Source organism: Aythya fuligula, chromosome 21 (assembly GCF_009819795.1).
Source record: "Aythya fuligula isolate bAytFul2 chromosome 21, bAytFul2.pri, whole genome shotgun sequence".
Lineage (NCBI taxonomy): Eukaryota > Metazoa > Chordata > Aves > Anseriformes > Anatidae > Aythya > Aythya fuligula.
Window position 1 is genome coordinate 6,609,967 of NC_045579.1, and position 26,519 is coordinate 6,636,485.

The 26,519-nt window shown below is 65.4% G+C and overlaps 4 protein-coding genes across 4 annotated transcripts; 3 read left to right on the forward strand and 1 right to left on the reverse strand.

Annotated features, from left to right (window-relative positions):
- The first annotated feature begins 1,003 nt into the window (after positions 1-1,003).
- On the forward strand, positions 1,004-11,183 carry ACOT7 (acyl-CoA thioesterase 7). Its single transcript, XM_032201554.1, has 10 exons — positions 1,004-1,114; positions 1,532-1,649; positions 1,957-2,113; positions 3,705-3,796; positions 4,024-4,138; positions 4,683-4,697; positions 5,176-5,262; positions 7,690-7,806; positions 8,258-8,442; positions 10,448-11,183. The coding sequence occupies exons 1-10, from the start codon at positions 1,062-1,064 to the stop codon at positions 10,550-10,552; spliced, it is 1,044 nt and encodes a 347-aa protein (XP_032057445.1). The 5' UTR covers positions 1,004-1,061; the 3' UTR covers positions 10,553-11,183.
- Positions 11,184-13,065: 1,882 nt separating this feature from the next.
- GPR153 (G protein-coupled receptor 153) lies at positions 13,066-15,747 on the forward strand. Its single transcript, XM_032201490.1, has 5 exons — positions 13,066-13,421; positions 13,563-13,992; positions 14,056-14,245; positions 14,323-14,507; positions 14,574-15,747. Exons 1-5 carry the CDS (start codon positions 13,066-13,068, stop codon positions 15,198-15,200), a joined length of 1,788 nt encoding a protein of 595 aa, XP_032057381.1. The 3' UTR covers positions 15,201-15,747.
- A 244-nt stretch (positions 15,748-15,991) lies between these two features.
- On the forward strand, positions 15,992-19,492 carry ICMT (isoprenylcysteine carboxyl methyltransferase). The gene is made up of 5 exons (XM_032201644.1): positions 15,992-16,219; positions 16,308-16,396; positions 17,037-17,206; positions 17,443-17,660; positions 18,065-19,492. Exons 1-5 carry the CDS (start codon positions 15,992-15,994, stop codon positions 18,245-18,247), a joined length of 888 nt encoding a protein of 295 aa, XP_032057535.1. The 3' UTR covers positions 18,248-19,492.
- A 1,131-nt stretch (positions 19,493-20,623) lies between these two features.
- On the reverse strand, positions 20,624-25,668 carry RNF207 (ring finger protein 207). The gene is made up of 17 exons (XM_032201625.1): positions 25,478-25,668; positions 25,194-25,326; positions 24,943-25,087; positions 24,796-24,877; positions 24,649-24,724; positions 24,446-24,571; positions 24,280-24,326; positions 24,019-24,091; positions 23,828-23,896; positions 23,665-23,733; positions 23,442-23,563; positions 21,856-22,045; positions 21,570-21,755; positions 21,441-21,492; positions 21,246-21,363; positions 21,079-21,159; positions 20,624-20,801 (listed from the first exon to the last, which is right to left on the reverse strand). The coding sequence occupies exons 1-17, from the start codon at positions 25,666-25,668 to the stop codon at positions 20,624-20,626; spliced, it is 1,938 nt and encodes a 645-aa protein (XP_032057516.1).
- Positions 25,669-26,519: the final 851 nt, after the last annotated feature.

Consider the following 26,519-nt stretch of genomic DNA (forward strand, 5'->3'; position numbering starts at 1 on the left):
AGCAGTGGGGCTGCAGCACCTCGGGGCAGAGCCCAGCCCCACGGCAGAGCTGTGGGGCCACCATCCCGCCCGTGCCTGCAGCCAGGGCCTGGTGGGGTGGCTCCTGGAGCAGGGACAGGCGGCTTGCCCGTGGGCCGCTCGCCGTGGAGCCGTGGCAGGGCCATGAGAGCTGCCCGGGCACGCCGCAGCGGCTCCGCCGCCCACGGGGGCTCCGGGTGCCGAAGCAGTTTCGCTCAGCACTTCCAGGGTCCCGGGCGCTGCCCGCGGCCCCCGGGGCTGGCAGGGAAGCTCCACGCGAGCGTGGGAAAGGAGCGGGTGTCGGCAGGGAGCCGTGCCCCAGCCCCACACGTGTCTGCACGGTGCTGGGCACCCCACGGTTCGCTCGTGGGCCCTGGGCGTGCACAGCATGGCTGGGGGGAGCCGGGGCTGTGTGGGTGCTGAGCTCCCGGGTGGCCGGGGTCTCGCTGCCCACCCCGTGGTGGGGCCGCAACCGGCTCCGGTGGCCCGGCTGTGCAGAGGGGGGTCCCGGGACCCGCCTGGGTGCAGGGCACCCGGTGCTGGCTGCGGGGCTCCCCCAGCTCCGGGCTGGGCCCCGTACCGGGGACGGTGCTTTTAGGGAACGGAGGCTTGGAGAGGGGAACGAGCCCCCCGGTTATGCTCGGGGTGTAACCGGGCACGGCTCCGCCGGGGGCACTGGGGGCTGCGTCACCCCGGGAGCGGCTCGGGGGTGCCCCGGGGCGTCCCCCCGGCGGGGGTAGCACCGGGTGGGGCGGCTGCACCGGGAGCCTCCGGTGCTGGGAGAGGCGTGCGGGGGGGGGGGGCTGCCGGCACCGGGGGCTGCGCCCTGGGCACCGTCGGGTCCCGGTGCCGGTCCCGGTCCCGGTGCCGGTCCCGGTGCCGGTGCCGTCCCAGCCCCGCCCCCCCCGGTGTCTCCGCCCCCTGCGCACGGCCGGGGCGGGGCGGGGCGGGTTGTGTTGGGCGGGGCCGTGCCGGTTCCGTTCCGCGCCGCCGCCGCCGCCGCCGCCGCAGCAGCGCCGTTGCTGGCGGGCACCGGGGCCGCCATGTCGGAGCGGGGCGCGGCGGGCCCGGGCCCGGCCACCATCCAGGTCTCCAGGTAACGGCCGCGACCCCCCCCCCCAACCCCCGGTGCCCGCCCGGTGCCGCCCGTTTTTGTTTTTTTTTTTTTCCCCCCGGTGCCGCCGCCCCGCCCGGTGCCGGTGCCCTTGGGCCGCCCTCGGGGCGCTGCGAGGGGCAGGACCGGGGCCGGGCGGGGCCGGGGGGGGGCCGGGCGGGGCTGGGGGGTGTGGGGGGGTGTGGGGGGCGGTCCGAGCACAGCCCCCCACCCCCCCCCGGAGGCCGCGCCCCGCTGCCGGTACCGGGAGGTTTCCAAGGAAACGGGCAGGAAGCGGGCGCCACGTGCTGCCGTCGGGGGCATCCGGCGGGCACCGGGGATGGCGGGCGGGGGGCACCGGGAGGAGCTGGGGGGGGGCGTCGGGCCGGGCCCCCCCGAGGCTGAGCGGTGCCTCCGCAGGATCATGCGGCCCGACGACGCCAACGTGGCCGGGAACGTGCACGGCGGCACCGTGCTGAAGATGATCGAGGAGGCGGGGGCCATCATCAGCACCCGGCACTGCAACTCCGGCACCGGGGTGAGCGGGGATGGTGGTGATGGTGGGGATGGGGGTGCCGTCGGGGGGTGTCTGGGTGCCCCCCGTAAGCCTCGGTCGGGCCCTGGGGCTCGGGGGGTGCCCCCTTTCCTGCTGCCGTGCAGCCGGAGGAAGGCACGCGCTGCTCGCGCCATCGCGGAAGGGGAAGCGTTTTTGGGGGGGTGCAGCGGGTGCTGAGCCCCCACCCGTGGGGTCCTGCGATGGAGCAGGGTGTGCTCCGTCCTCCTCCTCCTCCTCCTCATCTTCCTCCCCCCCCTGGAGCTCTGACCCCGCTGCTCTGCACCCCCAGGAGCCCTGCGTGGCCGCGCTGGCGCGCGTGGAGCGGACGGATTTCCTCTCCCCCATGTGCATCGGCGAGGTGGCCAACGTCAGCGCCGAGATCACCTACACCTCCAAGCACTCGGTGGAAGTCCAGGTCAACGTCATGTCCGAGAACATTTTGACAGGTAAACGGCTCCGGGTGGCCCTCTGCTTTGCTCCGTATGGGGACCAGAGCTGTCCCCATATAGCGGTGTCGGGGTCTGCCCCGTGCGCGGCTGTGCCACGGGCTGGGGGTGCCCCAGCCCAGCCGAGCTCCTCGCTACGTGTGGCTCGGTGAACAGGGCAGCCTGCACGGCAGGGACATGCAGCGATCGGCCCCGGGGCCGTGGTGCTGGTGGTGCTGGTCCCCGGGGGATGCTGCGAGGAGCAGCCGGTGCCCGGCAGGCGGCAGGTTGGTGCCGCAGCGTGCCGGGAGCGGCGGCCGTGACACTAGGGGGCTGCGCTGGCTGTGAGCATCGCTGCGTGCTGCGGCTCTCGCCGGGTGTTTCTGCAGGCCCTGCTGCTGGCAGAAGCTGTGGGACCGCAGCTTGGTCCCGATGCAGCGCGCAGGGTACCGCAGGGACCCCTGGCCATGCGTGGTGGCTGCCGGAGCACGTGGCGGGTCTGTGCTCCCTCCTGGATAAAGAGGGTCTGCATCAAGGTGCCCCATTGTGTTTTGGTGCAGCCTCTGCTTTTTTAGGACTTCAGTTTTTCTTTCAAGGAGGTCTCGTGGTGCTGTCTCTGGGCGTGGGGGGAAGGCAGTCCCCATTTGGATCCCCTTCTCCAGCTGCCCGCTGCTGGCCGTGGGTCTCCTGCCGGTACGAGCGCAGCCGTGTTGGCAAACCCCAGGCTCCTGCATCAGCTGTGCAGTGCCACCAGGGCCGGGAACACCTCCTGGCCCTCAGAGCTCTGGAGAAACACCTGCTATGAGCAAAGAGCCCGTGCTGATAGCGCTGTGCCTCATCCCTTATCGCATCGGGCTGGGGCCCACAGCTCTGCTCTTCTTTCTCAGCCCCAGACGAGAGCACTCTGCTCAGCTCAGGGCTTCAGCCCCATGGGGGTTGTTGCTGAGGGCTGCAGACGTGCTGACTCGCGCTTGCTGAAGGCGTGCAGCTTTCTGCGGGAGCCTTTCCTCTCGTTTTGCCTCCTTGCTACCCCCGGAGTGCCTGGGAGGACACGAGCTTCCAGCATCGTGCGCGGTCTCTCCAGCCCTGGCTCTCCCTGGAGCTGCCTCATGCTCCTTCTCCTAAATCCCGAGAAGGAAATGGAGGAGCCGAACCACAACCAGCAGCCAGAAGTCGCTGAATGGTGGCTGCTTTCTCTTTCGTTTCCCACCTCCCTGTTTTAGATCGCCAGTTCTGAGAAGCAGCGCGGGGCAAAGAGCGCGGCTTCCTGGAATGGCCGGGCGGGGGGCTCCGGGGGGGCTCCTCCGGCACCCGTGGGTGGGAGCCCCCCATCTGAGAGGGCTGCGGGGACACGGGGCACCCACGGGCACCGGGCAGCGTGCTGGGGAGGGGCAGCACAGCTCCACAGGCCTGTTGTGGTGCGGCTGATGAGTTTCCACCGAAAATCGGAATAATTTAGCGCACGCGGCGGGCTTGGAGCTGACAAAAGCCCTTTCCTTGTGGTTGCCATGGTTACTGGCTGGGCTCCTCGGGGTGTTTTTGCCGGGGTGTGCCGCCACAGCCGCGCCGTGTGCCCAGGGCCGCCGCGCTCACGCTGCCCTCCCTCTGCCAGGGGCCAAGAAGGTGACGAACAAGGCGACGCTGTGGTACGTGCCGCTGGCCCTGAAGAACGTGAACAAGGTGGTGGAGGTGCCGCCCATCCAGGTAGGGCTGGGTGCCAGCACAGGGGGACAGGGGCAGAGCCAGCACAGCCCTGTGCTGGTGGGAGAGGGGATCCTGCTGGCACACGGTGCCTGGTCCCGGAGGAGGGATGGTGGTGAAGGGACAGCGCTGCTCAGCTGCCCGGTGTCCCCGGTGTGAGCAGGGCTGGGGGGGCCTGGATCTGCCAACAGGCACCCGGCTGCTGCCACCGAGTGTGTTTTTCCTTCCAGTATGCACGGAAGGAGCAGGAGGACGAGGGGAGGAAGCGCTACGAGGAGCAGAAGCTGGATCGGCTGGAAACCAAGCAAAGGAACGGCGACGTGATCTTGCCGGTGATCAACCCAGGTAACGCAGCCCCTGCTGGCAGCGCCTGTCCTCGGGTGTCTCCGTTCTTTCTGCGAGGTCTCCCTTGGCTAAAGGAAGGTGGAAAGCATCTTTTATTTTCCTGAGTTTCCTGCTGCTGGTACGCCCAAGGAGGAAGAGTTCTTTGGGCGTTTGCAGTCCATTGCAGGCAGCTCCTCCGGGCCCTGTGGTCCAGCAGGGAGGCAGAGGGAAGAGCTTGGGCACAAAACTAGGGCAGGCAGCTGCAGCCGGGCTTCTGGAGCTCACGTTCACAGAACCAGCTTTGCTCAGAGAGCTGCAGGAGCCACGGCTCAGGCCCTCATCCTGGCTTGGTGATGCTGCAGCTACCAGGGACCCCAAAAGCGTTTCTCACAGAACTCAGATACCCACACCCTTAGTGCCGTGGGGTCAGGGTGTCAGCTCCTGAGAATGCCAAATGTGCCTGGCTGCACACGGACGCGTGGGGACTGAACTGGGTCACCTCCGTGGTAATAAATGATGAAAGTTGCTTAAATACCTTTTTTTCCTTTGCTCTCCCTGCTCACAGACAGACAGACAAAAGGTAAGGCTGGGGGCACGGTGGGCAGCGGGAGCATCTGTGCTGCTGTACAGGAATACGTGCTGCTACCTGGGGGGGTGGGAGCAGAGATGTTGAGGCTGAGCACAAAGTGTGGTCCCCTGAGACGCTGCCAAACGTAGATGGGTGAACAGGCCAGGTCTGGAAAACCTTGCAGGTACCCCTTGCGTTCAGTGCACTCCAGTTTGCTTTCAGGCTCCTGCTGACTTTTCAAAGAAAAAACAGAGCTTGAATAAAATCGGTAGGCAAAGAGCAGGGAGGTGGCCGTTCATCACGCTTTCAGTACCCTGTCCTTTCAGGGCTTCTCGGGACCGGTGTAGGTGTTTTGTCCCAACTTGGGAGCGTTTCAGTTTGCAGAAGCTGGCGCAGCACCTTCCCCAGGGCGCGTGGGACGCTGCCACGGGTGGGCTGGCAGGCACCCGCCGCACCACGCTAACCCCTCCGTGTCTCTCTCTGCGAGCAGAGCCGCACACCGTGGGCTACAGCCAGTCCAGCCTGATCCACCTGGTGGGCCCGTCGGACTGCACGCTGCTTGGCTTCGTCCACGGAGGTGAGTGAGCGCCGCGGGGAGCGGGAGGTGGCCGCATCCCAGGGGGTCCGCTCAGCGCCGCCCCGGCCCCACAGCTGATGGGGTTGAGGCACCCGGCCTCCTGCCCACAGCAAACGCGCCGTATGGCCGGATTTGAAGAGCAGCAGCACGCCAAATTGTTGTTTTCTTGTTTTTTTTTTTTGGGGTGTAAGCAAGCGCTGCAGCAGGTGAAGCACCCTCGCTGCCAGGAGCGAAGCGCTGCGCCTCCTGGGCTGCGGCAGCGCTGCCAGGTGCCCCTCTGCACGTCGTTTTAGCCGTGTATGTTGTGCAGCTGATACCTGGATCCTGTGTTTGGTGACAATTATAATGCACCATTTACTCCATTTTTAGCGTTTTTGTGCTTGCGATCCCGAAGCAGTGCCTAATGGCACCGCGTGTGGTAAGCGGCTCAGAGAGCCGGGAACGAGCCCCTGGGAGCGTGGAGAATGGTAAATGGAGTAACAGGGTGAGGATAATTGGGGAGAGCAATTTTCTCATTACCTACAAAGGACTGTCTGCGTGTGTCTGAAACGAAACGAGCAGGGCTTTCAGCGCAGCAGTAATGGGTTACCGCACCTGAAGCAGCATTTTTTATCGGTGCTGGTTACGGATGCGGTGATCTTCAGCACAGGGTGAGCATGTGAAACTTCTTTTTTTAAATGGAAAAAAAAAAAAAAAAAACACAACACCGCATCTTAGCAAAAATGGAGCAAGTGCAAACTGCACAGGCTTTTGGCCACGTGAATCTTTTCAGGTGGAAAACTTGTGCTGCTCCCTTGCCAGCAGCTGGTGAGTCCCTGGGGCCCACCGGAGGCTTTGGGGGCTGGCAGGGAGCAAACCCCAGGGCTGGCCCCAGGGGATCCCTGCAGCTCCCTGCTGAACCTCGTGGCTCCAGCACCTGCAGGAGGTGGATGCAGTCGTACCTGGTTCAGCAGTGCCCTGAAAAGGCAAAGACAGAGCAGGCAGAGCAGCAACGGGGCACGGGCCATGGCACCACGCAGGGAAGCACCCGCGGCACCTGTGGCTCTGACAGCCCAGGCACGGGGACGTGTTTGTCTCCCCTTCCGAAGAACAGAGCTGAGATGCCACCAAACTTCAAGGTATAATTAGCAGCTGTGAGGCCTAATTAGCACAAGGCAACAGATGCGGTAAGAATAGCGGCGCTGGCACCACGCTCTATTTTGATCCCAGCGCGAGTCACAGGACCCTGGAAAAATCCCACCAGGGCTGCGGAACGATGTCTGCCATGGGGACACAGCGCTAGGCACCTGCACCGTGCTCAGGCACCTGCTCAAAAATACTTAAATCTTATCACGAGTGCACAATATTTCTCATTTTTTGTGCTTGTCAGGCATCCCAAGCAGCCGGGCTGTGTGCAGTGGCAGCGTGGGGACGGCCGGCGGTGGCAGCCCTGCGGGGGGATGCAGGTTTCTGATGGGTTTTCCCCCTGCTGCGTGCCCGTGGCAGTGGGGACAGCTCCCGGCCATCCCTCGCCATCCTCAGTGCTCGTGGCAGGAAACGTGAGGGTGCCATCAGCGCGCTGCTGCTGCGGCAGGAAAATAAAAACACAGCATGGTGGGCAAACCCGCAGTGACACGGCCTGGGGGGGTCCGGAACGAGCAAACGCCGCCTCCTCCCCAGGGTCTGGCACCGGCCTGGTGGCCATAAAAATGGGTGGTATCCATGGCAACGCCCAAATCCCCTTGGGGCCGGTGCCATCCAGGTCGGTGGAGGCACGTGGGGCTCGTGGCTGCGCCGGGGGCCAGGGCATCGCCCCTCGCCCGCCTTCAGGAGGGGTGGCTTCCATTTTTATATATATATTAAGGAAACGCTGTTAAAAATAGAACCTTCAAACCTAGTCAACACGCTGCCGCTGCTTTCAAGATCCACAGGCAGTTCAGCGCTGAATTCAGAAATATCTCTGCCACCAGATGTTGGGACTCGTGTTCGGAGAGGGCTCTGTCTCTGTTTTAAAAAAAGCCCAGGGAACCGACACAGTCAGACCGTAAATGCTACAATTTTGTTGCCATCTTTCAAACTGCAAATCTCAAATTATAAATACCGAGTGTAGAAATTACTGCAATTTGTGGGAGTAATTTCCTCAGGGTTGGCAGCTCCGCTGCGTGCGGTGAGGGGGGGCCTGGCGAGGGGCGAGCTGCCCGGGCAGGACGGGGGTCCTGAGCCGTGCACCAGCGAGCTGGGCGTGCAGGAGGCATGGGGCTGTGCAGCCAGGGGAAAAGATCCCTTTGCTTAGCGGGGACAGACAGGCTTCTCAGAGGAAGCCTTCCGGGCTTTGTAGTCTTTAAGCTCCAAAATAAACACTCTAGCTCTTGAATTTTCAGCCCTGGGCTGGTGCTGGCGGCCATCGGCACCGGGCCAGGGGGCCACAGCTCTGCCTTCCTCCCGCAGGGGTCACCATGAAGCTGATGGACGAGGTCGCCGGGATCGTGGCCGCTCGCCACTGCAAGACCAACATTGTCACCGCCTCTGTGGACGCCATCAACTTCCATGAGAAGATCAAGAAAGGTCAGGGGGGTGCGGGGGTGCAGGCAGTGGTGTCTCTGCCAGCCGCAGGGGAACGCCGTCCTGGTGAGCCTCGTGCGGTGCTGAGATGCCCACGGGCCAGGTCCTGGTAAAGCACAAAAGAGCAGAAATCTGCAGCATCCCCTGTGCTGATGCAGAGAGGAGACCTGGGGCAGCAGGCACCCGGTACCTGGGACATGGTTTTGGGCATCAAATTAACCTAGGGTGCCCGAAACTGAGTGGTGCTGGTGCGCGAGGAGTGTTGCTGGGGCAGCCCGTGTCCTGTGGGTAACGCTGGTGGCTGCACCCTGGGGCCAAGCCCTGCCAGGGGCATCGCGGGTGCCCCGTGGGCACGCTCAGGGTCCCGTGGGTCCTGCCTGCACGTGGCGAGCTTTCTGCTCGCAGGTGCGGCCACGGTGCCATCGTGGGTGAGCCACCCCTCCGCTCTCTGCAGGTAGTGTTATCACCATCTCGGGGCGCATGACCTTCACGAGCAATAAGTCCATGGAAATCGAAGTCTTTGTGGATGCCGACCCTTTCGTGGATGAGCCGCAGGAGCGATACCGTGCCGTCAGCGCGTTCTTCACCTACGTGTCCCTGAGCAAGGAGGGGAAGCCCCTGCCTGTCCCTCAGCTGCTGGTAAGAGCTCGCTCGGTGCGCACACAGCCCCATGCTGCTCGGGCTTCTGAACACAAATGTTCTGCTCTTTGCTGCAAGCACGGGAGGTTTCAGGCTTCCTGTTTATTAAACGCCGAATATTTTACATACTTGGGCTTTTCATGTGATGCCCTCAGGGCTTTGTTGTCCAACAAAACCTCTTCCTCTGAATTGTTCAGCAGAAAAACATGAGCACAAATGAACCTCGCCAAGCCAGGCTTCGGGGTTGGTTTTGTTTGTTTATTTTTTTTAATTTCTTCTGGTTGAAAACTGCCAGCACAGAGATTTGTTTTTCCTTTCTCACAACATGAGGGAAATCTGTCGCTGGAGCTTCACGGCTTCCTCCCTCCCCGCAGTGACCCGATGGGTGCCCGCAGCCCCCGGCCCCGCCGCCCTCCTCCCGCTCCCGGCTCCTGGATGCCGGCGGCGCTGAGCTGACGCAGCGCTGATGGCAGGGAGTTGTTTCTTGATTAATATTTCATGCCGAGTAGATCTCCTTCTGTTCTGCGGTCTGTGACATTTTGGAGTATTTTGTGGGCTAATTATACATTAGCCATCCAAGCTGCGCTCCTCGGAGCCGTTTCCCATCCCCGCTTCCTGCGGCAGGCGGCGCGGTGCCTCCCGCGGGCTGGGGCTGGCTCAGACCCCGCACGGCGCTGGCCAGGCCGGCAGCCCCACGGCTCCACCACCACGGTGCGAGTGCTGCCACGGGGCTGGCGGTGCTGGAGGGCAGGATCTGGCCCGCTGCCCAGCAGGTTTCCCACCAGGCGCTCGTGTCCGAACGCTCGCGTCCAACCCGTGCGCTGCCTCTGGCTCCAGCCCCAGCCGAAGTTGAACTCGGGAGATCTTTTTTTAAATTTCTGAATAATTTAGGGAACGCGTGTTACTGGAATGGAATGTGCTGCGAGCTATTCATCTGTTGCTGTGAATATGTCCTGGTGGGGTTTGGTGGCACCGCAGCAGCGCGGGGCTCCTGGTGTCCTCCCTCGCAGGCAGGAGCTGAGCCGTGGGGAGCCTGGGTGCCAGACGAGGTTGTGCTCATCCCTAACGGGGGTGCTGCTGGCTCCGTTATGCTCAGGCTGGGTTCCTCTGGGTGATTCTCTGAATTAAAGAGGTCGCTGGACCGGGGCAGCCACAGCACCGTGGTCATGGGCAGCCCGTGGTGTGGCACCGCTGCCATGCATGGAGCAGGGGTTGCTTTTCTGTAGGGCTTTGACATCAGGGTGAGCCAAGTTTTCAGCTGTGATTGCGTTGCCTGTCCGAGCAGGCAGTCCAGGCAGAGCAGAGTTGCATCTTCTTGCTGGCAGCAATTTAATTATTAATCTCTATTGTCCCAGTGGAGCTTAGAGTAATGCATCTTTAACGAGCTCTCAGAGGGAGCCGCGCTGCGTGCAGCGATGGCATTTCTTTTTTCTCTCTGCTGCGAGCTAACCCGAAGGGCATCCATGCTGGGGGCTCAGTGGCTGGCGGGCTGGGGGCTGCTTGGAGCCCCCCGCGTGGGGCACGTGGCTGCAGGGCTGGGAGTGAGCAGCAGCATGGGTGCAGTACTGGGGGTGAGGGGTGCGACTTTGGGGCTGCCTTGCTGTGACCCTGAGTCCTCTCCGGGTGCTGGAGCGTCCCTTGGCTGGGAAAGGAGCTCCCTCATCCGCGGGGCATCCAGAGGCTACGGCTGGCCAAGCCTGGGGCAGAGGGGATAGAACACGGTGCAAGGGACGTGGGACAATGTGGAAGTGTCACCGCGAGGGGCTGTGAGGTGAGGGTGCTGTCCCATCGTGGGCAGCAGGAGCAGCCGGCGGTGCCCAGGACATGGCCAGGCTCCATCCGGCACCTCCCACGGACGGTGCTGTGGGCGCCGCCGACAGCTGGAAGGGAACTGAACTTATTGATTGAACAAAGTCCGTGTAAACTTGCCCACGCATCAGATCTGCCCGTTCAGCTCCTCATTAAGCTAATGTTCGTGGCTTTGCTTTCTTTCGGTTACTGCCAGACGGAAACCGAGGACGAGAAGAGGCGCTTCGAGGAAGGGAAGGGGAGATACCTCCAAACAAAAGCCAAGAGACAGGCGCAGATGCAGCAGGCTGCCCAGCACTGATCTCCGACCTGGACCAAAGCGCTCGCAGGAGAGCCGCCGGCGACCGCGTGCTGCTCAAGTATTCACTCGGCCAAACCTCCCCGTCCCCATTCGTGTTGTGTTACGTGTGCGGGGCCTCGTGCGCTGCCACCACCACTCCGTGCCGTGCCGCAGGAGCGGGCTCGAGCAGAGCCGGTGTTCTGGGTGCGCCGCAGCGATGCCAGCAGCGAGCTGCTACTGGATTTACCGCCCTCACCCTGTGTATTATTAAACGGCTTAAATGCTCCAGAAAGCCTCCGGGATCTGCCTGGCTCTCAGGAGCATTTGCATTGGTTTGTCAGCGAGCTCCAGAGCCCCAGTTTTGGGGTTTAATCCCAAGCTCCTGCCCCCACCGCAGCGGCGCGCACGCACGTGGCAGCACAAGGGACGCACGAGGCCCCGAGTCTTTGTGAAGCTGTGTTAAACTTACAGTATGTCCTAAAAAAATGTACACCAAAGCTTATTTATGATACTTGCGCCTATAAAAGCGACCGAGTATTGTATTGAATGTCTCAGCCCCTTCCATTGACAGCCCTAGGTAGTATCTCCGTGCGCATCTAAGTTATTTGAGGAATTCTGTGACATAAATAAAGTCTGTCATCTCTGACTGGAATAAAGGGGGTGTCACTTTTTTCCTGAAGCAGCGGCAGGGCTGGCTTAAGAGCTTATTCTGAACCCCAGCTCCGAGCTGCAGCGACGCTGCGTGCCGCGGGCGTTCTGCTCCCTGCTGACATCTCCTCGTTCCCTGTAATCCTGGGGGGGTGGGCTCGCAGCCCCCCAGCCTCTGCCCTGGGGGGTGGCAGACCCCTGGGCTGGCTCCCAAGCGTGTCTCCAATCCAAGGGGGCTGTGGGGATGGAGCGGGGGTGTCCAGGGGGACCCTCGCAGGACGCCGGTGGCAAAACCGGGCGGGGGGTTGCAGCCCCCGGGGAGGGGACGGGGGGGACAAAGGGACGAAGCCGCTGTCCCCGTCGCCGCGCCCAGCACCGCGGCTGTCCCCGCGCTGTCCCCGCGGCCCCGGGGGCGCTGCCGGGGATGCTCGGGGGGGCGGGGGCCGGGGTCCGCTCCCGTGCCCGTGCCCGTGCCGGCGCGGCGGGCGGTGCCGAGACATGCGCTGTGCCGCCCGCCGCGGCCCCGGCTGGGCGCTCGGCTCGGCTCGGCGCGGCTCGGTGCGGGAGGCAGCCCCGCAACCGGGGGGGGAACCGGGCGGAACCGGGCGGAACCGGGCAGGTACGGGAAGGGCGGCACCGGCACCGGCACCGGCGGCGTCCTTCTGCCGCCGGGCTGCCCCCGCCGTCGGGCAACCGGGGGCGCCGTGCGCTGGAGGAGCACCGGGGAGCGCGGGGATCCGCTCCGGTACCGGGCGGGCGAGGGGCTGCGGGAGCCGGGACCGGGACCGGGACGGGGACCGGGACTGGGGCCGGGGGAGGGGGGGAGAGCGGCGCCGGTGCCCCTCGGGCAGCCCCCGGGGAGGCAGCTCCGGCTCTGCCCGACGGCGCCTCCCGGCTCCGGGGCTCCCGGGGACCCGCCGGGGCGGCGGGGGCGAGCGCGGGGTTGGTGCCGTGGGGCAGCCGCTGAGGACGGGGCGTCCGCGGGGGGTTCCGGCACGGCGGGGGTCGCCGAGCCCCCCGGGGCGCTCCGTGCCGCCTCCCCCGCAGCCCGGCACCTCCCGAGACGCGCGGCCGGGGGATGCGGAGGGCCGGGGTTACATAAGAGCGGGTGCTTTCCCCCTCCTCTGCCTCCTTTTTCCCCCTTCCCTCTGCCCCCCCCGAGGCCGTGCAGCGCCCCGGGGGCAGCCCCACGCGGGGTTTGTCTCTCGTGGAGGAGCAGCCCGCGTGGCCGCAGCCCCGGGGAAGCTCCCCGCATCCGTGGGGTGTCCGGGAGCTTCCCCAGGGCACCGTCGGCGTGGGCCGTGGGCTTCCCTCGGCAGCACAGCAGGCTCCGGAGGCTGTTTTTCCTGTAGTTATTTTTAAGAAAGAAAATCCTTGTCTTTTATTGGGAAGCCCAGAATAGCTCCCGGCGTTTGGCAGCCGTGTGATGCGGCTCGTGGGTGCCGTGCGGGGCTGTGCCCCGTGGGCAGACCCCGCAGGAGGGGTCCCTGACCCCCGAGCATCTCTCCGGCTGGCACGGCACGGGGCTGCGGGCAGCTTCCCGCTCCGGGGGCGAGGAGGTTGTGTCGGCAGCGCCGTGGCTGCCAGCCTGCTGCTTCTTCCCGAGGAGTCTAATTATAGCTGCGAGACTGCGCTGCCTCCTCTCCACCCGCTACCGTGCCCGTGCCGGAGGCCCTCGGGCTCATCCTCGGTGGGGAACGGCCCTCGGGCGAGTGTGCGCGGGGGGACGCGGCGGCGCCACGGGGAACCCGTGGGGTGCTGACAGCCTGCGCTCGCTTGCAGGTGCTGGGCTCGGCGGTGCCCAGAACCAGCCTCGATGGCCTGATGTGTGCCCTAGATGGCTGCGGCCCCGCGGCGCCTCGCCGATGGTGCCGCGTCCCTCCACCATGCGCGATGAGCAGCGGCTGCCCGGCAATGCGGTAGCCTGGCTGGCGTGCGCCGGGGTCTCGCTGCTCGCCAACGCCTGGGGCATCCTCAGCATCAGCGCCAAGCAGAAGAAGTGGAAGCCGCTGGAGTTCCTGCTGTGCTCCCTGGCGGGCACCCACATCCTCAACACCGCCATCCCCATCACCACGTACGCCGTGGTGCAGCTCCGGCGGCGGCGCTCGGGCTACGAGTGGAACGAGGGCCTCTGCAAGGTCTTCGTCTCCACCTTCTACACCCTCACGCTGGTCACCTGCTTCTCCGTCACCTCCCTCTCCTACCACCGCATGTGGATGGTCCGCTGGCCCGTCAACTACAGGTACCGAGGCTTTGCCTGCCCTGTGCCCCATCCCCCGGCACGCTTCAGTGGCTGTGCCAGCACCTGGGGAGGGGGAGAGAGCCCTGCCACGCAGCCCCCTCTTGTGCTGAGCATGTCGTGGGCTCTGCTGCCTCTCCCCAGGCTGAGCAACACCAGGAAGCAAGCGGTTCACACTGTGATGGGGATCTGGATGGTCTCCTTCATCCTCTCCACGCTGCCGGCCGTGGGGTGGCACGACACTACCGAGCGCTTCTACGCCAGGGACTGCCGCTTCGTCGTGACGGAGATCGGCCTGGGCTTCGGCGTCTGCTTCCTGCTCCTCATCGGGGGCAGCATGGCTGTGGGCGCCGTCTGCATTGCCATCGCCCTCTTCCACACCCTCTGGGGACGGCGCGGCCCCGACGCCAGCAAGAACCGCTTCCACGTGCCCACCATCGTGGTGGAGGACGCCCAGGGCAAGCGGCGCTCCTCCATCGACGGCTCCGAGCCCATCAAGACCTCCCTGCAGATCACCTACCTGGTCACCGTCATCGTCCTCATCTACGACGTCCTGATGGGCTTCCCGGTGCTGGTGAGTGCCGCGGGGACGGGGCGGGGGCACGTGGGGGCCGCTGGTGACGTGCCGGTGCCGCAGGTGGTGAGCGCCGCCAGCCTGCGCTCGGACGCCTCCTCTGACTGGATGGTGCTGTGCCTCATCTGGTGCTCGCTGGCGCAGTCCCTGCTCCTGCCCCTCTTCCTCTGGGCCTGTGACCGCTACCGTGCCGACCTGCGCGCCGTCTGCGAGAAGTGCCGCGCCGTCCTGGCCAGCGACGACGGGGACGAAGGTGGGGTGCGTGGCGGGGAGGGGGCGCGTGCTGGGGACAGGGGGTGCCCAAAGTGACAGCGGACCCGTTCCCGGCAGAAAGCAGCCTGGAGGGCGCCGTGGCTGGCGAGCTGGTGTACGACCGCCCCTACGAGTACGGCTGCGCGGCCGAGGTCCTGGCGCTGGACCCCATCGCCACGCGTGACTTCTCGGCGCTGGAGCGGGGCCTGCCCCCGGTGAGCCCCGCCAGGACGGAGCCGGGGGACCGCATGCAGTACCTGCAGGTAAGGGGCTGCCCGCGGGCTGGGTGGTGGGGCTGTGGCACCCGGCACCAACCACGCTCCCCGCAGGTGCCCCCGCTGCGGCGGTTCTCCCACGACGAGACGGACCTGTGGACCAGCAGCCAGGTCGCAGCCTACCTGCAGCGCTGGGGGGCTGGCGGGGAGGCGGCGGGGCTGGCACGGCTCCTGGCCCCCCGCCGCGACCGGCCCCGCCACGGCTTCATCCCCTGCCCCGAGGAGCAGCTCGCCTACCGCCGCCGGCGCCGCTCCGCCGACAGCCTGGTCTCCCCGCTGCACGTCCCCGGAGAGGGGCTGCACTTGGCTGACCTCCGCAGCCTCGGCGGCGAGGAAGGGGCCACCGGGAGCCCGGGGCGCTCAGCCTCGGTGGCCCTGCTGCCTGTGGCCGCACCACACCAGGCTGGCCTGCTGGCTGCCTTCCCGCTGGCCGCCCTCCAGCATGAGCCCCGGGTGCTGCCGGGCCCACCGGGTGCCCTCGCCGTCCCCGGGCCGCGGCTGGCCCCCGAGGACCCGGCACGGCTCTTTGCCCCGCGGCCCGCTGAGCGCTGCGGGGGCCGGGCGCTGCGGCCAGGTCTCGGGGACGGCGGCCGGGGCAGCAGCAGCAGCCTCCTCAGCTCGCCGTCGGCCTCCTCGGGGTACGTCACGTTCCTCTCGGGGTCCATCGGATCGGCCTCGTAGGGCCGGGACGGGACAGGATGGGACGGGACGGCCATAACCGGACAGAATGGGCTGGGTGTTATGGTACAGAACGGGACTGAACAGCACGGGACGGAACGGGCCAGGCTGTGTGTTACGGGATGGAACAGGCCGAGCCGTGCGTTATGGGCTGTGCATTACGGGCCGTGCGTTACAGGACAGAACGGGCCATGCCGTGCGTTACGGGCTGTGTGTTACAGGGTGGAACGGGCCGAGCTGTGCGTTATAGGCTGTGCATTATGGGACAGAATGGGCCATGCCATGCGTTGCGGGCTGTGCATTATGGACAGTAGGGGCTGTGCTGTGCGTTACGGGCCGTGTGTTACGGGACGGCACAGGCCGAGCCGTGCATTATAGGCTGTGCGTTACGGGACATGTAGGGCCGTGCCGTGCGTTATGTTACGGTGCGGCCCAGGCACAGCCTGCTGCAGGCGGGTCCCGAGGGCCTCCCCGGGCCGCTCTCCACTCCACGGCCAGCTCTACTTGAGGCTATTTTTTAACTTTTATTTTCCAATTTTCAATAAAAAAAAAACCCACGCGCAGCGCTGCGGGCCCTGACAGAGGAAGGGGGCGGGGCGGGGCGAAGCCACACCCACCGGGGGAGGGAGAGGGCGCTGGCTCCTCCCAGCCGAGCGCCGGGCGCGCTCTCGCGAGAGCGGCTCGGTCGCCCTGGGCGACAGCAGGAGCGGAGGCGGGGGGGGGGGGGAAGTCTCGCGAGAGGCGGCGGCGCCGTTGCTAGGGCGACGCGGGGCGGGGCGGGGGGTGCCGCCAAGATGGCGGCGGCGGCGGGGCGGTGGCGGCGGGGCCGGCTGTGCCGTGAGGCGCGCTCCAGCCTGGCCGCCTTCCTGCTGGGCGCCTCGGTGGCGGCGCTGCCGCTGGCTCTGGGCTCCCCGCCCGCCCTGCTCGCCTCGCCCGGCCTGCGGGGCCGCCTGGCGCTCGCCCTGCACGTGGCGGCCGTTAACGGGGCGCTGCTGCTGCTCTACCCGCGGCCGCTCTACAAGGTGGGCGGCGGGGGGCGGCGGGGAAGGGGGGTGAAGGGGGTGAGGGGGGAGCCCCGGGGGCAGCGCCCTCCCTGCGCTCTGCCCGCAGATCGCCGTCCGTGCCGGCTTCCTGGGGTTCGCCTTCGGCTGCGGGCTGCTGCTGAGCGCCGGGAGATCCGCGTGGAGGCACTTCGGGTGGTAAGGGGGGAACGGGCACCGGGGATGGGACGGGAACGGGGATGGGAACTGGGAACGGGAACTGGGACGGGAACGGGCACCGGGAGCAGACACCGGTGTGGGACCCGAGTGGGACGGCACCGGGAATGGGAACCGGGGGCGGGAACCAGGAACGGGAACCGGGAAGGGGCACTGGGAATGGGAACCAGGAATGGTAATGGGTACTGGGAATGGGAACTGGGAGCAGGCACCGGGAATGGGAACCAGGAACAGGCACCAGGGTGGGACCTGAGTGGGACGGCACCGGAATGGGGCAGTGTGGCACTGGGATGGGCACCGGGAGCAGGCACTGGGACGGGATGGTGGACACTGGGAACGAGCACTGGGGTGGGCACTGGGACAGGGTGGGATGGCACTGGGAACAGGCACGGGGGTGGGCACTGGACACCAGCAATGGGCACCGGGATGGGTACTGGGATGGCACCGGGACAGGGCAGCATGGCACCGGGATGGGCCCTGGGGCAGGCACTGGGCAGTCACCGGGTCAGGGTTGGGCCCTGTAGCAGGTACTGAGCAGTCAGGGTGCGGTGGGGCCCTCTGGGACCGCGTGCGGTGCGGCCAGCCCGGTGCGGGTGCCGGCGCTGCCCTGCCCGCCCCGCAGGTACATGTGCTCGCTGTCGCTGTTCCACTACTCGGAGTACCTGGTGACCGCCATCAACAACCCGCGCAGCCTCTCGCTCGACTCCTTCCTGCTCAACCACAGCTTCGAGTACAACCTGGCCGCGCTCTCCTCCTGGGTCGAGTTCACCCTCGAGAAGCTCCTCGTGCCAGGTCAGCTTGGCTGGGGGGGAGCTGAGCCACCCCCGGGTGTGTTCTTTGGGCTAAGAAATGAATGGCGCCGGTAAAAGCTGTCACAGTTCTACAAATTCCTGTTTTTTTGGTGAGGGGAGGCGTCCTCCTTCCCCCCATGACAGCCCATGGGGGCGTCATGGAGGCCTCCACTTGCCCCTGCCTGCAGCGCGGTCACCTCCTTGGAGCTGTGCTGACCGCTGCTGCTTCGCTTGCAGAAATGAAGCAGATCACCTGGCTGAGTACCGTAGGGTTACTGATGGTGATCTTTGGGGACTGCCTGAGGAAAGCTGCCATGCTCACAGCGGGCTCCAACTTCAACCACATCGTTCAGAACGAGAAGTCGGACACGCACACTTTGGTGACGAGCGGGGTGTACGGGTGGTTCCGGCACCCGTCCTACGTGGGATGGTTTTACTGGAGTATTGGAACACAGGTATCGTACCTCACCCTCAGCTACTTTCCCCTCATAACCTGCCTATTTCTTCACGCTGCCCCAGCCCTGTATGCGGTAGAAACCTCGGGCTGTCAGCTGTGGGGGCCCCAGTCTGCTTCCCACCCGCCTGCGGGTGTGAGCCCAGAGCTGGCGCTCTGCTCCCAGCCGGGGTGGCAGGGGAGGTGCCTGCAGCCTGCTTCCTTCCAAGCACTAATTCCCCTGGAGAACACAATTCTCCCCAAGTTCTGGGGATTTCTCGTTTTGTTGCAGAGCTTTTAGACCTTACACCTGCAATTTCTTTTGACCGTGAAAGCTGGCTTCAGTACCGGGGGCAGCATAATCCCTGGGGGAGCTGGGGATATGCCAGAGCTGCCGGGGTGTTAACATCTCGTGTCTGTTGGCAGGTGTTGCTCTGCAATCCCATCTGCGTGGTGGGCTACACGCTGGCGTCCTGGCGGTTCTTCAGGGAGCGGATAGAGGAAGAGGAGATCACGCTCATCCACTTTTTTGGGGAGGAGTACCTGGAATACAAAAGGAAGGTGCCGTCGGGTCTCCCTTTTATTAAAGGAGTCAAAGTGGAACTGTAACGCCGGCAAAACTGGACTGGTTGAGAAAACCTCCAGCTCTGGGCGCTGTAGGTCGAGGAACTATGCATAGTGCTGGCGCCGAGCAGCCTGTTCCCATTTCCTGGCCGTCCACTAGAAGCTCGCTGAGTGCTGCAGGGCCTGGCGGCCTTCCAGGTAACTAGGAGATCAGAAGCACGTTCATCCTCCTCGAGATAAGAGTCCTTCGTCGCACATTCAGGGATCCTCTGGATAACTTAGCCTATAGCAATCCTTCTGAGAAATGATCCTCCCGCCTAAAGCAGCTGAATCGTACTGAAACTCACTCGGACTGGTTCTTCTGGAGAATGAGCTCTGCCCTTCCACCCCTGCGCTGGAACCGTGCTGGTGGGAATGCTGTTCCTATGGCGTAGCTGTCTTTTAAAGCTTTCTGACCTTAGAAGCCAGACGGCACAGCTTTAATCTCTGGAGGCCTGCTCCTGCAAGCCCCGGGCTGGTGCTTGGACAGCTTGCGGGAGCAGGCCTCGCTTTGGGCTCGTCAGACGCTCGGGACTGCGGGACATCAGCCGGCTGGAAAGCTGTCAGCGTGCTGCAAATCAGGTTTCCTGGGGCTGCAGCGTTAACAGGGAGCTCCTGGCACCTGCAAATTGCCGGCCCCTCCAAGCCATGCAGCAGAAGAGCTGGGTCTGGGGTCCCTGGTTACTGCCCTGCCTTCAGGAGCCACCGCCCGGCTGCTGCTTTCCCCTCTCTGTTCTGTCCACGCTCTTCTGAGACCCGCTTCCAAATCACGCTGCTTCCTGCCCTGCCAGGCGTCTTCGCTGGCCAGCTCTGTCCCGCAGAGATCCCAGGGCTTGGGGTTGGGGAGGCAGGAGAAGGACTGCGGCTGGCGAGCTTGCAAAGAGCTTTTAGCGCTTCAGATCCTTGCCTGGTGTTGGGGTGAATCTGGGATGTCGGTGAGAGCAGGAGAAGCTTCTAGGGCAATTCTCTAAACAAAAGGTTTGGCTAGCTAATAATGCTATTTTAAACATTACCATTTTGGAAATGGTTCCTATTCAGGCTTTGTGGTATAATTTATTCTGTTGTTATATACCAAAGAGGTTCACCGTTTTCCTGGGTTTTACATAATTCTTCCTTGCTGGAATGGAAATGAGTTGCTTGTCAGCACACGCTTCGGGCTTGCAGTATTCCTTGAAGATACTGTGATTCAGCTCAGGAAAGAGGGCACTGGTGGAAATTGCTTTTGTGATTTTTTTATTAAAAAAAAAAAAAGAAAAAAGAAAAAAAAATGTTGCCAACTTCTGTCTGGTTGTCATTTGGGATCTCTTGAGGTGATGGCGACTACATCAAAGCTGGAATTCTTAATTTTATACCTCCCAAAGGGTTTTCAGTACACTTCAGTGTTACAGTGAAGTATGATCATGACTTTGGGTAATTTGTGGAGCCAGAGAAATAGGGACAAATTCGTAGGCTCTACTTGCTTAACCTATGTGGAATCCTTTCTTCTCCAGGTCATGCTTTATATTACAGAGCACTTTCTGCACTGAATATCGGCTTAAAGCATTCACTGATAAGTTGTCTTTCACTATGTTTTTAGCTTGGAGGAAAAGAACAAACATGCAAATATAACAACCAGGTAGTGCTGATTTCTCTGTGTAGTTATTTGTGAGCTCGTGTTCAGACCTCTCTTCGCAGTAGAGGTGCCCTTCCCACGGAAACGTCAGCCTTGGCTGTTTCTGCCAACACACCTCAAACGAGAGTCTCAATGAGTTATTTTTTTTTAAAAATGTTTTTTGTGTGTGAACTTGCACAAGTGGACTTGGGAACAGAAATTATTCTCACTTGGGTTTGATGGGCATTAACAACAGAAAGCTTTACTCTCACATTGCTCTCTTTAATAGTGGAAGTGCTGTACAAGCTGTAGGACCTCAGGCAGGGGAAGACGTGCTGGGGACCTGGTTTGGTGCAGCGAGGACCCGCAGCTGCCCAGCGCTGTGACCGGGGCGTCCCGGGGCTATCGTGTGCATCGCCTGTACGAGCTCCGTGGTGCTCTGGTGCTGATGCAGCTCCGTTGCTTGCTGGGGAGCAGGAAACCCCCCACGGCCTGGGTTTGAAGCCCCCCAGTGCCAATTCCCAGGTATGAACAGTGCGGTGCCTGTGCTGCGTTCACCACTAAAGCCGGGGAAGGAAAGCTGGGTGAAAGCCACGTGTCTGAACGTACCTCAAGGAAAACCACAACCACTGCTAACGCGAGGACTACAATAAGTTGAACCCGGGTGTTTTTGGTACAAGTCTGTATCTCCGAAGAGCAGATCTCCCACAAACAGCCTGCCCGTTACCGTGTGCATGCTCCTTGCCCAACACGTTGCCGGCAGCGAGCACGGAGCATTTGGCTCTCGGCGTTCAGCTCGAAGCCGTGGGGTCTTCCCGAGCGCTGCCCTCGGTCCCGCTTTTCTGCTTGCTTCGGCAGCGCTCCTCGTTCTTCAGGAGCGGGTCCTCGGGGGCGAGGGTGGGCGTGCGGCCGCCCCCTCGGCTCCCCAGGGCCCGCTCCCTGCTCTCCTTGCCGCCGGGCGAGCCGTCCCTAGGGCAGGCGGCCGTGCCCGCTGGGTTAAGCTGCTCTTTCCCGAGCTCTAATCCCTTCTGAGCCCTTTAGAGGCACCTCTAAATACTGCTTGGAGGGCACGCAAGGGCTCCTGAAAGTGCTTCTCATCCCTCCTTGTGGTTGGGAGGCTCAAGAGAGGCACGGGGCACTGCTGACGGTGCCGAAGCCGCCCTGCAGCTGGGACATGGGCTGCTGTGGGGAAGGGCACAGCGTGCCCAGGGGGCTGCACCGAGACCACAGCCCTCACCTCGCCTACCTCTGTGCTGCCTCGCTGCTGTCCTCGATCCTGAGCAGCGTCTGCGTGTGCTCATCCTTGGCCTCCCGGGGCTCCTGCAGCCTGCGGCGGGACAGGGGCTGGGTGCGGCATGTGGGGAGGGCTGTGGGGGCCGTGCCCCCGGCCCCAAAAGCACCTGCGCTGCTCACCTGGGCTCCAGCCGCTCCTTCACCTTGGCGATGGAGCGGACGTAGGGCGCGATCTGCTTGGTGATGGTGGTCAGGCAGCTGTTCTCCTGCCGCAGCTGCAGCAGGTCGTGGAGCTGGGCTGGGGGGCGAGAGCGGGGCTGTGGCCATGGCTCCATGGGCGGGGGGCGCAGGCTGCGGGGCGGGCATCGGCCGTACCTTCGTAGATCTCCTGCTCGTTCGCCACCCTCTGGTACGTCTCCTCCCAGACCTGCAGCGGGGAGCGGGAGCTGGTGGTGGTGCGGGCGGGCGGCACCCCGGGGTGGGGGAGCCCCCGTCGGGCCTCACCTCCTCGAAGACGCTGCGCATCATCTCCACCGAGGAGTAGTGCGCCGCGATCTGCACGTCCATCTGCAGCGACTTCTGCAGGATCTCGCTCATGATCTCCGTCCGGATCAGCGAGTGGTGCTTGGTCAGGTCGCGGTGCAGCTCCTGCACCTGGTCCTTCAGGCCCTGGATCTCCGTCTGCAGCATCTGCGCGGGGCGGGGGGGGCAGAACAAGGGGCAGCAGCGATGGGCAGCGAGGGAGGGGGCAGCCCCGCGCCCCCCACCCCATCCCATCCCGTCCCCCTACCCGGTAGGTGTTCTCGTAGTTGCGGCAGTGCTCGGCGAAGGGCGTCTCGCGGCCCTCGGCCAGCAGCACCTTGGTGCTGATGTAGCGGTGCAGCGTTGGCTTCCGCACCATGGAGCCCGTGGACATCTTATCGCCGCTGGGGGGGCAGCCGGGCACCATGAGGGTCTTGGAGGACTGGCCGACGGGGATCCTGCGAGGAGGGCGACGGCGCTGCGGGGCAGGCGGTGGCAGGGGGAGGGCCCCGGGGGTGACACCGGCTCAGCCCTGCCACCCCCGGCTCTCCGATCAGCCCCCCACAGCCGGAGCTCCCCGGAGCTGCCCCAAACCCCCGGATTGTGGTGCTCGGGGCTGGGGATGTGTCAGCCCTCAGAAAGGAGCCACCAAAGCTCCCCAAATTCTTCCCTGCGCTCAGGGTTAGCTGGAAGCACTGCCCCAAAATCCAGGTTTTCACAGCGAGCCCTGAGCTGGTGCTCGCTGCCCCGCTCAGCCCGGTGCACACAGCTCCACCAGCTCAGCCCTGGCACGAAGGAGGCAGGAGCCGGGCTTGGCACAGCCAGGTTCCTACAGGGAAGGACCTGCCCCACCTGAGGCTGGCTCAGCTCTGGGGCCGGCAGCCGCTCGGGTGATGGGAGCAGGGCTGGAACCTGCAGGGCAGAGCCCCAGGAGCTCGCAGCCTCTGCCCCCCTGCCCGTTTCTCCCCGGTCCCGCGCCCCTACCTGCTGCCACCACCTCCCCAGGCTCCGCTGCCCCACCGTGCAGCCCCGCGACCCTACCTGCCGTGCAGACCCCACCGTGAGGCCCCACAGCCCCCGGTGCTCAGCTGCCCCCAGCCACGCAGCCCAGCGGGGCGCGAGGAGCGGTCCCCATGGGGCGGCAGCGCCCGTTTGTCCTCTCTGCGGGGCGAGCGGCCGGCAGCGCCTGGCAGGGCCCGCGCCGCTGTGACATCAACGGGCACTAAATATATCCCGGGCGAGGAACTGCCGGGCACTTCTCTGAAATTCTGATAAAAATAGTGGCGGGCCAAGAGGCTGCGGGGCCGTGGCAGAGCGGGGTGTGCGGTGAGCGTTGGCACGGCACCGCCCGGGGCACAGCAGCGCCCTCGGTGCCTCCGGGGGCTGGGGCTGCGCTGGGGAGCAGGGTGCAGGCTCGCCGGGGTGCCCGCTGCCAGCCCTGCCCGCCCGCCCCGCTTCCCAGAATTGTCACTTGAAGCCCCCGTGCCTGTCGCTCGTCAGCACAGCTGTGCTCAGTGCTGTCCCCGGGCCACCTCCAAGGTGACAGGCTCAAGGGCAGCAAGGGGGGGGCAAGTTTGGCATGGCAGGGGGCACGTGCTGGGCTGCCTGGTGGGATGCAGATGGGACGCGTGGTGTGGTGCACGGCGAGATGCAGGGGGGTGCATGGTTGGGGGGCAAGCAGGATGCGGAGCTGGGCACGTGCTGGGGCAGGAGCGGGCTGGGGGCTGCGCTGGGGGTGCCGGTGCAGGGCGAAACCAGCAGGGCTCTGCCCCCCCTGCTCATCGCAGCAGCCTCCGGGGTTGCTCGCCGCCCACCCGCCCGCCTGCCCCTCCCGGGGACACCCCAGCACCTCACATGTTGGTGCCGGCGATGCCAGGCCCGATGCCGCCGGCGCTGCCCACCACGGAGCGGCGAGGGGTGAGCATCAGCAGGGGCTCCAGGCAGCGGGCGAACTCTGCCCGGTACTCGGTGTTGATCTGCGGGGCGAGACGGGGGCAGGTGGGGCTGGGGCAGGGCAGAGCCCGTGTCTGGGGCTGCCCGTGGGGACGGCGGGCAGAGGCGCAGCCGCGGGCTCTACCTTGCTGGTCTGTGCCGGCCGCAGGCGGTGGGGCAGCTTCACGATCCTCTGCAGCCTCTCCATCAGTTGCTGAAAGGCAGCGGCGAGGCAGGGCTCAGGGCTCGGGGGTGCCCGGCACCACGTCAGGGCGCCCCGGCTGCCCCACGGTGCCGGTGCTACTCACGTAGCCCAGGTCCAGGAACTCGGCTTTGTTGGCGGAGCTCAGGAAGGCCGAGCAGATCACCAGGTGGACCTGTGCGCAGGGGGTGTCACTGCTGCCACCTCCCCGGGGCCCCTGCTCGGCTTCTGGGAAGGCCGTTTCCCAGAGCCGGGGGTTGGCAGGCGCGTGATGTCCCTGCCTGGCACGGGCCCTACCTGCAGGGTGGGCAGCAGGGAGGCGAGGTGGGCGAGCTGCTCCCTGAATGCCTTCTCCTTCTCCTCGTGCTGGCTGCAGCAGAGCAGGCGAAGGGCACCAGCTCTGGGTGAGCTGCCTGGCCCCGGGGCACCCCAGGAAGGAGGCACCCACACGAGCACCCGTGGGTGCCAGCAGCTCGCACCATGCCGGCTTGGGAGGTCCCGTGCCAGCGGGTGCCCCAAGACCCCCAGGTGCGCAGAGGTGCAGCCGTGGCCCCTCACCTCTGCACAGCTTTCAGGAGCGCCTTCTTTCTCTCAGAGAGCTGCTCCTGCAAATGGCAAAGATGCCACACGTCCCACGGCTCTGCCGCACCTCAGCACTGTGCCAAGGGGTTGGTGGGCACCCATGGGTGCAGGGAGGAGTGCGCTGCCCCGCCGGGCCCCCCACCTGCATCCCACTGAAGAGGGCATTGATGGCCGTCTCCTCCTGGCTGGCACTGTTGCGCACCTCCTCGATCATGGCCTTTAGGAGGACGATGGCCTCGCGCGTGGACGTCTGCAGCTCCTTCACCGCCTGCCCGGGGTGGCGCGGTGGCTGCGGCGCTGCTGCCGCCTCCGTGCCTCGGCCCCGCGGCCCCCGCGCCCACCTACCAGCACCGCCTGGTCCAGCTTCTCGCAGCCCTGCACGTACGCCGTCTCGATGTCGATGCAGTGCGCCCGGCTCTCCCTGCGGGGGTGGGCGTGAGGGCACGGCCGGGGTGGGGGGACGCAGGGACAGGAGGGCGCGGGGACGCTCACCCCTGCATGTCCCTGAAGCAGTTGATGCAGAGCATGGACTTCTTCTCGGTGGAGAACATGATGTAGGGCTCCTCGTGCAGCGCTGCGGGGGTTTGGAGGTGTCACGCCCGCGGTGGCGCGGCGCGGCGCGGTGCGGGCAGTACTCACGGCACTTCTTGTGGATGTCCTTGGTGCGCTTGGAGAGGGAAACGATCTCGTGGCGGGCGAAGACCTTGGCGCGGTGCGTCTCCTCGCGGCACGGGGCGCAGAGGGGCTGGCTGCAGGTGTTGCAGAAGCACATGGCGTCCAGATCCTGCGTGGGCACAGCGGGGCGGCGGTGGTGGTGAGGAGTGGGGGGGGGGGGGCACAACCAGGGGTCCCGCGGGGTGCCAGCCCCCTGCCCACCCGCTCGCCCTCACCGCTTTGGCACAGCGCCGGTCGCAGTTGGCGCACTGCACGTCCTCCTCGCCGTCGGCCGAGCTGTCCACGAGGAACTGCAGGAGCCGGTCCACGGGGGGCAGCCCCGTGCCCCCCCTCACCACCGAGGGGTGCCTGCGGGACGGGGACGGGGACGGGGATGGGGACGGGGCTCGGCCCCAGCCCTTTCGCAGGGCCCGGGGGGGCACCGTACAGGGCCGGGGCTGTGGCCCACGAGTCCCGGTCCGGGGGGGTGCCCACGCGTGTCCGCGTCCCCGCGCCTTACCCGCAGAGGGGGCAGCGCAGGCGGCCGTCGGCGGCGCGGCCGCGCAGGCAGCTGGCACAGAAATTGTGGTAGCAGTCGAGCAGGCAGGGGTGCTGGAAGGGCTCGTGGCACAGCAGGCACACCAGCGGGTGCCAGGCGCCCTTCTCCAGCTCCGAGCAGCTCCCCAGAGGGGAGAAGATGCCCCCGGCCATCCGCGGGGCTCCCAGCGGGGCGACCCCGGCCCCCGGCTCCCGGCCCCCGGCCCCGCCGCCCGGCCCCAGCGCTGCCCGGGAGGCGCGGCCCCGGGACGGGATGGCTATTTTTAGGGAGAGAGCTGCCTGCGGAGGGGGGGCCGGCACCGGGCGTGCCCGGGAAGGGGCCTCCCGGGGGGCTGCGCTCCCCGAGCGGGGCTGTGCCGCGGTGGGAGCCCCCCAGCACCGCGCTGGTGGGGTGCCCCCCCGGGATGGATGTCACCCGTAATGGGGTGTCCCCCGTGGAGGTGTCCTCCAGGATAGGGTGTCCCCATGGGGAGGTGTCCCCCGAGATGGGGTGTCCCCCGTGGCGAGGTGTCCCCCGGGATAGGGTGTCCCCTATAATGGGGTGTCCCCAGTGATGGGGTGTCCTCCGTGGTGGTGTCCCCCAGGACAGGGTGTCCCCGCGGTGGGGTGTCCCCAGTGACAGGGTGTCCCCATGGTGAGGAGTCCCCAATGACGGGGTGTCCCAATGGTGAGGTGTCCCCAGTTACAGGGTGTCCCCATGGTGGGGTGTCCCCAATGACGGGGTGTCCCCATGGTGGGGTGTCCTCTGTGATGGTGTCCCCCAGGACAGGGTGTCCCCATGGTGGGGTGTCCCCCGTGACAGGGTGTCCCCAATGATGATGTGTCCCCATGGTGGGGTGTCCCCATGGTGGGGTGTCCCCGGTGACGGGGTGTCCCCAATGACGCGGTGTCCCCGCGGTGGGGTGTCCCCTCGGTGCGCTGTCCCCGCACTGTTTCCCCGTTGTGGCGGGGCGTTCCCCGGGGCGGTGTCCCCGTACCCTTCCCACCCCACCTCGCCCCCATCC